The sequence below is a fragment of the Sus scrofa genome, chromosome 2 (assembly GCF_000003025.6).
Source record: "Sus scrofa isolate TJ Tabasco breed Duroc chromosome 2, Sscrofa11.1, whole genome shotgun sequence".
NCBI classification, from domain to species: Eukaryota; Metazoa; Chordata; class Mammalia; order Artiodactyla; family Suidae; genus Sus; species Sus scrofa.
This window is the reverse complement of record NC_010444.4, coordinates 101,087,443-101,099,619: the sequence shown is the minus strand read 5'-3', so window position 1 is coordinate 101,099,619 and position 12,177 is coordinate 101,087,443. Positions and strand designations below refer to the sequence as shown.

At 35.9% G+C, this 12,177-nt stretch overlaps 1 protein-coding gene across 5 annotated transcripts in view; it reads left to right on the top strand.

The window, feature by feature from the left end:
* Window positions 1-12,177, top strand: part of KIAA0825 (KIAA0825 ortholog) — a 356,819-nt gene that overhangs the window by 192,364 nt on the left and 152,278 nt on the right. For all 5 annotated transcript variants that reach the window (XM_021085379.1, XM_021085381.1, XM_021085380.1 and 2 more), the window contains 2 exons: window positions 1,393-1,548; window positions 3,343-3,437. In XM_021085379.1, coding sequence (XP_020941038.1) covers window positions 1,393-1,548; window positions 3,343-3,437 — 251 coding nt within the window. The remainder of the gene's footprint in view (window positions 1-1,392; window positions 1,549-3,342; window positions 3,438-12,177) is intronic.

Below are 12,177 nucleotides of genomic sequence, written 5' to 3'. Positions count from 1 at the left end.
AACCAAAAGTGTAAATCTGGACATACGATTCTTTTCTGATAGCTTTGTTATCTAATAACATTTAGTGAGAGTCTGTGTATGTATCTCTGTCAGATGCTACAGACTCAATAATTCTAAAAAGCTGAAGTCCACAATGAGCAGGTTTATGGAAGGTTAAGCAGTGATTTCTTTCTACTTGTGGGGTTTTAGAATCTGAAATTTGCATTCCACAGTGAGTACAGTGGGTGAGTACAGTGGGCATTCTCTATCCATGAAGTTACAGAGACACAAAAAGACACAGGGAAAAGCTGAGACCTGAGGTGTGGTTTACCAGTTGATGCTTCTCTGTGTGACCTCAAGCTTGTCTCTGACTTTTCAGAGCCAACCACTAAATGTGGTCTGGGCTAGAGTTTCTCAAACTTTCCTGTGCCTCCCAGTTCCTGAGAAATCTTGTTAACAGGCAGAATCTGATTTGATGGGGCCTGAGGTTCTGCTTTTGTAATAAGTTCCCAAATGAAGCTCATTCGGCTGGTCTTTGAGTAGCAAGGGTTTTCTAGAAGACTTCTGAAGTCCTTTTCAGCTCTAACATTCTTAACCTAAGTCCTAACCATGAAATTATATTGTGAGTCGGAAGGACGTTTCTATTATATTATTTATCAAATGACCTGCTTATTAATAGTAAGCATTTGATAATTTGTGGAAAACTAAGTCATTTAAATTTATCATCTTCCAGAAGAAGTCTTATAAAATAAATTAGGATTATCCACCTTTTAACTTATGGCTGGAAAATGAGGTATAATATGGTAGATTGACTCCCTCCACCCCATCTGTCACCAGCAGTTGGGGGTAAAATTAAAATTACGTATTTTGAGCTTCTATTGAACTTCGATTTTTTTCAGTCCAGAGCAAGAAAACTAGAGTTTAGGAGCTTACATTATAATTAATTTTAGATAGAGGGAGTTTGCTTATAGTGAACCATCAGAATACTTAGCACTCTGCTGAGCATGAAGTAAGTAGCAACTGCAGTTACTGAATCTTGTACTGTGAGTAGTCACGCACCTGAGTTAAGCTGTGGTAACTAGACATGTTAACATGTGAGCCGATCACAAGACAATGCCTATTTAAAAGATTCTGATATATCAAGCATGCATCCATTATGTGAGAATATGTTGAGTGGTTTTCCAGTCTATTCTATATATTAGGTGAACCTGTTTCGATGGGTTTATTGCAATCCTGATTGGTATGTACTCTGCTATGTTTCTTCTGAAAACGTATTCTGTCCTGAGGCAAGGAATATGCTGTAAGCTAGCCACTGTGCTGAAAAGATAGATTTGGATACTGACCAGTTTATTCTTAAAGAGAATATATGCTTCCTACCATCATGACTTGTACATTTTTTTTTTCCCCTTGAAGGAATATTTAAAAGAACAGCTGTTTTCTATAAATGGTTCCGAGGAAAAGCCATTACCCATCCGACCTTTAAAAATGACCTTGAGTGTGGAAGATCAGTCCTCTGCCTTTAACCCTTTCCATGTGTACAAGGTGTTTAGTGAAAACATGCTGGATCAGGTATGTGGAAATTAAATAGTAAATTTAATTAAAATTTGTGGTATTTGTGGTTTTCTGCATAAGTGAGAAAAAAAGTGCTCTGTGTTTGAATATTTACTCTTAAGCTTTTTGGGGTAGGAAGCAAAAGGCCTCGCTCTTGTTTGCATGGTCGGCACAAATCGTCTTTGGAAAAGTTATTTTACCTTCTTTCTATTTGTCAAACTGATTCATGAGTTTGGTCTGTAGAATTTAACTTTTGACCCGGTCAGTTCACTGTGGGCAGAGGGAACATCTGTTCTGGCTGTGTCTATGGAAGACTCGAGAAACCTGGCATTTCTTTGTCTTTTACCCCTCAATACACACACTCACGAAACACTTTGCAATCTTTATGAATCTATCTAATGGCTCAGGTAAATTATAGAAGTTTAAAATTCATTATAACTGGAGCATTGAGTCTCCATTTTAAGTGGAATGAGGTAAGTTTGCTGTTCTGTAACCCTAAACGCATTCCTGAATATAAATGAATTTGTTAATGATCTTAAAGTCAGAATATTTGGAATAAAGTCAATGTGATAAAACACCACACATTTTTAAATGTCAGATTATGCCATTGTTTAAGCTTTTCATGTTTCATAGTTAAATTAAAAAGATCATCTTTTTTTTGCCAAAGTACTTGAAACTTAAAGTTGCTTTTGCTTTGTTCATTCTTTTGGTTCTTTTCCCCAGTAGCCTCCTGACAGACTATTTGAACTAACAGGGCAGAAGAGAAGGATTGCTTGACCTAGAGCTCTGATGAAAATAAGAATTAAGACAATGGCCTAATTCGGGATGCAGATAATATTTTTACCATGCCTGTTACAGCCCTAGTCTACATTCATCAATACTGTAGTAGAATAAGACCTTCAAATGCTGACAACCTGGGGCAGAATTCTCCTGCTCTATGACAGGAGTGTAGTGCTCCATTAATCAGCAGGTGACAGGGCATAGTTCTTGGTGGATTTTAAACATCGGCCCAGACTCTTATTATCAAAACTATTTAGTTTTAAGGCATATAAGCATCCATAATACTTGAAAACCAAATATATTGTATAAGTTTGAGTTTATTGGCTGCCTTCCTGTGTTATACATTAGATTCCCCCAACCATAAATAATCATTGTAGCTGTTAAATTATCCTCACTTCATTTAAATAAATGGCATGTTGTATTCAGTTCTGAATTATGAGATTATCTTTCACAGTAATTTTTCTCCTTACTCTGTTGTGAAATTGTCTATTAAATGAGAAAAAAAAAGAATTGTTTATGTTATTTACATTTACAGGTCCTTAGAATTTCCACTTTAAAGCATTTTCTTAAGCAAAACCATGAATAACATACTCTAATTAAGCTGTGTTTTATAATTTGAACCATAGCACTTCCATCTTTGCTTTTTAAATCAAACTTCTGGGTGCTAACCCTCTCTCCCCCTTATAAACTGATATATGAAAAAGTTGCCAATTATTTTGCTTTGCTTTTCAGAGTTGCCCTTTCAGAGAAACTTGTTGGGCAAATTCCATTAGTACTTGGAAGAATAACGACTCAAGAAATTGATTTATATTTTTATAAATAATGACTACATCCCCAAATGGATTTATAAATTAATTGCTGTCTTATTGGAATAAAAACCTTCTTCTGTGGACATGATTGATGTTATCTGTCTAAGTCCTTGTTCTGGAACCCCCTCCTTCTTAGTTAGTCTATCACAGCTGGAGCTTTAATTTACTGATCATATTAACTCTGATTAATAACTAACAATAGCATCTTCTCATTTATCAACAGTCAGCCATCACAAAATGGAACTGGAATTGGTCAAACTTGCTGCCAAATTATATAGGATTGGATAAGATGACCTTCAGTGTACTGCTAAAAAACAGGTAATAAAATTGGGGATTTGGGGCATCTGGTTGGAGGAAAAGGATATTTCTTTTATGTGTGTGCATGTGTATATGTGTGTGTGTGTGTATATATATATGTAAAATTATATAAAGTATGATTTCTTCTTAATGCTGCTTTTCCACAGTAAGCATTTTCAAAAGGTAGGAAATTTTTTTCTGAGATGAAATGGGTTTATTTTTGTCTGAATTTTAACTATGTTTGACTTTGTGTATATAATAGTTGAGTATTTTGTAAACATCAAAGTTAGTGACTTGAATGCCATTATAATACTATATACCTTTGTTTATAACAATTTAATGGATGCATGCAAAATGCCAAGCCAAATCAACTATTCTAATCAGGGGAAACATATAAGTAAAACTGTCATGATTGCACTTTTTGCTTTTCAGCTAGTTATTTTGGCACTGTCTTAATATAGTCTCAGTTGCATATTACTATAAACACATGTACATGCATATACACATACACTCAAGACAATATCCACTAAAATGTTAATGTGATTTCAGCCTAGGAGGCTATTATACATGTCATTTATTATGCACAAAATATAAATATTTTGATTTTATTTTGGATCAATTAACATTTTTTCCCCATACCTTTCAAAGTTTTCAGTGAAAACAGTAAGGTGTAAATATTAAGTTTGCTTTTCTCTATTAAGTGTCATATTTTTACATAAGATATATATGTGTGATTCCTTTTATTATTCAGGTATCATCTGTTTTCTTATACTCATATATCTTCTATATGATCTTTGTGATGTATATTTTCTTATTTTTTTGAAAAAAATATTAAGTATCATTTTTCATGAAAGACAATAAGGACCATGACACAGTAGAAAGCATCCTTGAGAAATCTGGGTGCATTTAAGAAAATAATCTTGAGAGAGAGATTCCAATATTGACCAGATGTAAGTTTCCCAAAAAAGGAGCTTTATTGCCAAGAAAAGGTGTAACTTAGAGGCGTGGTCACAATGGTATTGCTAATGTATCACCCTTAAATGAAACTCACCCACCCATCATGGACAAAGCTCAACAATCCAGAAACTTCCTCATTAAGGACAGAGTCTTCTCCTAGCAAGCTTACCATCTGGCAGGACTAGCTCAGAATGCACCTTATTAAAGCACAAGTTCCCCATCGGTACTCCTATCCTGTACCAAAGTTGCTTGGAGAAATGGGAGGTGGGGGTAGTGGAGGAGAGGCCAGTTCTTCTGTTGAGTCTATGGCCACATGATGTTTACACAATATTAACTATCTGGAAACAAAAGAGGAAAGGTAAGTCATTTTTCCCCCTTCTATTTGGAAAGTTTTGAGTTCATGTAGCTTAACTGTATTTTTGCTAAGTTTTTTCATCTGTGAATTGCTACGTCAACCCACTAAATGCTACTCTAGGGGCAACACATCCTTTAAAACTTACTGTGTTTTTTAAGTGAATTTGTGTTTTAACCAAGAATTGCATATTGTTATTTTTTAACAACTTTAGATATGCCTCAATTAGGTTGCTAGCTATTAAAGTCTAGTTCTCTGAGATTTTACATGCAGGAATGAGGAGGGAAAAGAGAACTCTGACAAATTTAGCCAAAAGTAGCAGGTCAAAACAGTTCTCTTGGAAAAGAGTCATGAATTTTTAATAGAAACAGCTAGAATCTCATCTTAATAAGAACCTTAGATTTTTAAAGAATGGTATGTAAAGCATTCTTTTCTAAACTACCACATACCACAAGCCACAATGAATATAATTGATCTGTCTTAGAAGGATGAAAGACACCTGAGAGTTTTTAATCTCCTTTAGCATGTTCTCATTTACTTTAAGAATGTTATTTATGTGACTTGATTAATATTGACCTGGTAAGGAAATTTTCTTTTGTTTTCTCTGAGAAATTGTCTTGTTTGGAATTATCTGAAATGCTGGATTTAAAAAAAAGTGCATTGAATTTTTGACAACATGGTTATTTGAAAGTATATATTTGAAAATGAGACCATTGAGCTTTTAAAATGAGTGATATATGTTATTCTACGTCCAAAAAGTGATACTTCTAATATATAACCATGATCTTTGTGGGTATGCAGAGCCAAAGAAAAAAAATCTAGAGTAGCTCAGCTGCATATGTTCAGTTCCTTTTTGCAAACTCACTAATTAAGCAGCTCACTTATTTCCTTTTTTTCTCCTTTAATTGGTAATATATTTATACTAATCTATCTATACATTCTGGTCGAGTACACATACGGCATTACAGACGTTGTCTGGGGACACAGTGTTATGAAGAAAGGTGAACTCAAATACACAACTATGAAAAATGTCAAAAAGAAGAGAATACTTTCTGTTCACCCCCTAAATTCCTTTATGACTGGTCTTCCAATTCCATATAAAAAGCAGACCATCTCTGGACTTAATCTCTCAAGACTCTAATACCCTGAATGAACCAAACCTCCCTCACCCCTCAGAACAGGATGGAGGTGGGAAAGCAGGACTCCTGGGTTTTCAGGCCAATCCAGTGATGGTGAGCTTACCTTAGGAAAGTTATCTAAACTATTCCATTTTGGATTTTCTCATTTTTAAAATTAAATCATCATAATTATGTATCTGCTTCATAGAGAGTGTTGATATAATCAAGAGAGTGTTTAAGGATATGAAGTGTTGTTGAAAGTTGAAAATTCAGTACATACTTAGAAAACTCATGGCACTGGTAGAACATAGTGTTAGTGTCTGGCCAGGTAAGGAAATAGTAAAAGTTATTTAGGATTAGTAGGGAGCTGGAGGTGGCAGATGGAGCAGTCACATTATGCCTGAGGTTACGTATATGGAGGTTATGTGAAATCCAGGCCTAAACCAATCATTAAGTATTGGTCAGAGACCAGCCAATGAGGTCCATGGGTCTGTAAGACAAACAATGAGAAAAAGAGAAAGTGGGACTCTAAAGACCAGGTAAGCCACCTGGGAGTTAACGACTGAAGAAATGAGCACCTGAGGGATGGTTCAGGGACATGAAAGAGGAGATAAGGTGGTGCCAACAATAACTGTATCTGAGAAACCACTGGCCTTTTTTCACAAGCTGATTCTGTGCTGGCTCCAAAGGCAGGACAGATCTTCAGTGGCTGCTGGTCAAGTGGAAGCCTGAGTCTTGGCTGGGATGTTCACTCTGTTCACTATCAGGCTTCACCTCAAAACCCTTCCCTGCATTCATGGTGTTCAAAGTTCATTGCCTTCTTACTGTTCTTTGATTCTCCAAGCTCTTTCCCATTGAAGGTTTTATTACCTGTAGTGCCCTCAGCTTTTCCCATGACTGATGCTGTCCTGCCTATCTGGGGCACATATTACCCCCTCAGAGAGGCCCTTCCTTATTACCCATCTAAAGTGACCATCCAAGTCAGTTGTACTTCCTCCCTTGAGTTATTTCTACCTGAAATCATCATTTGGGTTTATTTATTGTCTCAATCCTGCACTGTCCCTCCTCCTGCCCTCCAGAGTAGAAAGTAAAACCCATGAGAATAGTGCCTTGGCTGTCCAATTCCAACTGTTTTTAGTACCTAGAATAGCCCTTGGATACATGGCAGGCTCTGAGTAATAATATTGGTTGAATTAATGAACAAATGAGAAATAAGAATGCAGAGAAAAAGTCAGCACTTGATGAGTGAATGCAGAGTAGACATTTTCTAAACATGGTGTTTGATAAGTAGTCATGTTGGAATAAGAAGTGTGCCCTGGAAAATTTCAAGTAAAAAATTGCTGATATGCATATTCATTCTCTTCATTTTCCAAATTTGGATGAAAATCAGGTTGATTAAGCTTTATATGTTTAAAATTCCTGTTTTTATTACCATGTGAAGTTGAGCTCAGATGAAAAGCACAAAACACTGATCTTTATTTTTAATTAATTGATCCAAATCAAGCCATAACTTCTTCAGGAACAGTCTGTTCTTTACTTCACGATTTATAAGCCATTTGACTTTTGGGTGGTAGGGTTTGTATTTGTTAAATGACACTAACTTAAGTTGAAAAATTTAAGATGGAGTTAGTGGACAAAAATATCCAACCAAGCTTTTGTAAATCTGTGATTTTCAAGGCATTTAAAGAAATATGTAGTAGCTAAGTCCTCAGAAAAGAGAACCTGAGTATATATTTATGATATATGTTTCTCAACTTAGGAAGTTTGCCATTATAGAAAATAAAAGACTCCTTAGAGGTTCAGAAAACCAACATATTTATCAGTTATACACCTTTATCTTTAATGCCATGTAAGAGTAAGTACAGTGATTTTACATTGATCTTTTGAAATAATAAAGGTACTTTTCACAGTTGCTTACTGTTACTTTCTTGCTTTCTTTTTTACTCACTTTAAAATAAATCCAGACTATCGAATGAGATGGTGATTGCATTTGCAGGAGAGTTCACCGAAAGGAATATTCTATATTCCTTCATTCATGGCGAATCTCCAGATTGCCATTTTGATATTGTTTTCTTTGTCACTGGAACAAATTTATGTTGCTTCTTTTCTCTTTACCTTATTTATTCCAGAATAGTTCCCAAGAATTGTGGTGTTGAAAATAATCTGTGAATACAGTGGAATGCTATGCTATTTTAACTATCTAAATATACTGCATATGAGTTTGGCTTCGAGTTGAGCAAACACAATTAAATATGATGGCAGGAACAGCAGAAGGGGTGGTAGTGGCAGATTTCTGGCTATCACTTTGGGGCCTTTCCAGGTGGACAGTAACCATACATCTGAGAGGAAATAGGGATTAGAAAGCGTGTTTTAAAAGAGCCGTTGATCTGTAGAGTTGATTGTTCGCTTTTAACAATAATTATTATTAAAGTGGCTTTCCACTGTATCCGATTATAGTGTTTGAGCCCTGTGGTGTGTAGAGAGTAGGAAATATTGTCTCTGGCTTTGAACTGCACACACTATACTCTCCAATGACCGCTCTCAGGCAGTGCTGCCATTACCACAATGTTTATAGTTGTTCATGGCAGTAAATTCCTGATGCAGCAGCAGGCTGCCTGGTTATGAAGAGGTGGGCCTAAGAAAAGGGGGAAGCTGATTTTATGAATACACACCTCTAAGCCATTACGTATATTGTGACATTCAAATGTGGGGGTTTTAAAAAAATTTTTCATGCTCTAGCTCCTTGGAAAACCTTTTATTCTCACCTCTACCCAAAGGCCTCAGATTCAGTGATTCTACCCTACCATGACCATCTTCTCAAACAGGAGCAGACTTCCCTTCTATTTTTAATTCCTAAAGCATCATGGTTTTTTTTGCACAGAAATTGTCTAAAATGTACTTAGGATATATAAATTTGACATTTTGATCCTCAGGGTTTTCAGGGGTTATAGGGCTTTGGTACATGAACCAGACAAACCCATAAATGTTTATTATTTTCTGTGTGGTAACTTCACATATGTTATCCGTGATGGTATATACTTTGACAGAAATCTTCTCCTTTGACACTCATTTCAGCTATGTAATTAGAGACATGTACTTGTGAGGCTGCAAAATGACATGACCAAGGTCACAGAGGCTAAGTGGCATCTGGAAGGTAGAATGAAGCCTTCTGATTCTCTATTTGGTACTTTATCTACTACACCATATTCCTGGTCAGTTTTCTTCTAGCTTTATTGAGATATAATTGACCTAATACATTGTGTAAGTCTAAGATGCACAACGTGTTGATTTGGTACACTTGCATATTCAGAATGATTGCCATCATAGCGCTAACTAACACTTAAATCACCTCCCATAATTACTGTTTCTATTTTGTGATGAGAACATGTAAGATCTACTTAGCAGCTTTCCAGTATATAATACAGTATTAGGAACCTTAATCACCAAATATACACTAGATCCCCAGAATCTATTAAGTCTTATAACTACAGGTTTGTACCTTGAGGTTAAAATTGGTTCTTTATTAGCTCTTTGTTTACTGGACAAGCACTGATGATAATGATGACAGAAAACAAAGCACTTCCCGCGTGGCTGGCATAATTTCAGTAAATTACAGACCCATTTAATTATAAATCTTTATGATAACCTTTTAAATTAGGTACCCGTGTTACCACTATTTTTTTTTTAAAAGGAATCTAAGGCACAGAGGCACAGAACTCTAAGTGATGGTGCTCAGATCCTGGTTCATATACATGTTCTGAACTGGTTACTTCTCTAGAGCTTTGCTTACTTGACTCATTCAACAATATTTTGGAGCATCTGCTTTGTGAAAAGCATCTACTTATAATAAATTAAAAATTTACTAAAGAAATGCTATATAGGTCAAAAAGTCCTTGAGTGCTGCGCCACAGAATTTTTATTTCATTGTGAATTTTCACTGTGGTTATCACAATACTTATCTCCCCTCTTCAACTCCTTATATCCCTCTCAGCAGCTAGCTTGCCACCACCTATTTACCAGGAAAATCAAAGCCACCTAATATGAACCTCCCAGCCAATTGTTCCTAAACCTCAGTTTTGTCTCTATCATCCCTTTGCCTCTTGTCTCTAGCCTTGGAGGAAGAGAGCCCTCTTCTAGTTAAAACTTGAGAAGAAGTTGACTGTATTTAGGTTGTAGAGTGTCCAAGGGCTTAGAAATTTGGACTTTAACTGCTAGAGTTGAGGGAATCATCAAAGCCTTCAAGCAAAGAAGTGACAGGAATAGAGAACTACTTTAGGTTATTAATAATGGCTGCAGTAGAGGGACAGGATAATTAAAAGGAGGGAAGATATGGTTAGAGACAATGACTAGAGACTGAGGAGGAGATTATAGATCACAGATACAAAAAACATTCCCAAGGAAGCTTGGGGGCCCAGCTAAATCGATTGCTAATTTGCATCAACATTAGCTCTGCTACTTTCTCTTTGAAGACAGTGTGGCCTAGGTATTTATAGAAAGGTGCCATGCTTATCTTTTCTTCGGAGTGAGTATGTCGGTTCATATCCTCCATGCAGGTACCCAGATGGGATTAGAAGTACGTGAGGTTTGGCAGGAGAAATGCACATGGAGGATAAAGAGGCAGGGAAAGGCAGGCAAACCTTCAGACCCATCTGCTGATCCACTATCTGTGAAAGGGGAGGGAAGGAGAATTGGGTAGAAAGTTTCAGACAGCAAAGTAGTTCCTGGAAGGTGTTGACAAGGCCAATGTTAATTCTCTGAGCTAAAGTCACACACCAGAAGAGTCTCATGTCCTGATGTCTGCCTGAGTGGCTGGCACTAGTACCTCTACTGTCCTCAGACACTGGCTGAAATCTGCTTGGGAGAAGCATGATCTGAGCACAAATGCAGTGGCAGATGCAAAGGAATGACAGCTGGGGCCTCACTCCCCATGCTAACTGCAATAGGAGATGTGAGTGGTGCATTTCTGTGGCTCCCACAGTGGGGATGCCAAGAGTGATTCTCTTAGATACAGAGAGATTATATGTGTATGTATTATTTAAGTTAACAATGATGTAATTTAAGTAAAGGTCTCTATTACTTTAGTGAGGTAGAAAACAGACAACCTAAATAAATATGTTAAATGCTATTGACAGAAATGCAGAATTGGCAACATTTTGATGAAAGGTATAATAATTTTCTCAAAAGCAGCTATGGGAGAATTTTTTGCTTGTCAAGTTGAACCGAAATTCACTTTGTAATGAATTTTCTCCTACCTAATTATGCATTCATATACTGGCACTTTGGGGTTCTTGCAATGGATCAAAAGTTATTAAAAACTTGCTTGAATGGAGTAAATTCTTTTTTCAATAACTATTCTTTAAGTCTTTTCTCCGTCAGATTCTGTTCAGACCACAAAGCCTCTGTGATGTTTTTCTACAAAAAGTTTTAGCATAGGTTCCACCAGGAGTAGCTGTCATAGGCCCATTGATTCAGATTGGCTGTAGATGAAAAGAGAATTGACTGCTTTCAGGCTTATCGGTCATCACTGAATATCTCAGTGTGTTTATGTTGCTGTGTCAACATAAAGAGAGGAAATTATCTCTTTGAATTATCTCTTTTTATCATGACATAATTATGAGGTACATTTAAATAGCAATTAAATATAATAATCCGAACAACTAATAAAAGTGTCAACTTTATATATTTTATGTATTAACCTTTATGATAGTATTTATTATAGTCCTTTTTTGATGTGTTTATGAAATTAGGATACCCTTTGTGCTTAAATACCTTGGGGGTATAGCTCTAAATTTGATTTTTTTTTTTTGCCATAAGATCTGGTGAAAAAAGATTGAAATCAAGATGTTTTTGCATCCATAATGTTTGTCTAAGTTTGAAGTTTATTTTGTAACAAACTACAAGCACTGCATACACGTGTATCATTGAAATGGTACAGGAAGATATGAAATATTAAAGTTCCCCTCTCCAGCTCCTCAATTACACAAGTTCCACTGCCATTGAAACCATTTGAACCATTTCTGTTTTTTTCTTTCGGTTGATAAATCTAAGGGATAGGCTGCACTAATTTTTAAATTTATCAGTTTAAAATGATTATTTACTGTCTCCTTTGCAATGAAAGCTGTAACTCACACTACCTCCTCCTCTTCCCTTCAAGCTCTGCTAATAAAATTTTCATTGTAGTTCTTCTGTTAGTTACCTTTATGTCGTATGCTGTAATGTCTATTTTAAAATCAGGTTTTTTTTCATATTTTATTTTTAAAATTTTACAAAAAGTAAATTCTCTCTTCTATATAGGTCTGAAATATGACAAATGCATAAAGTTGCTTTACAAACA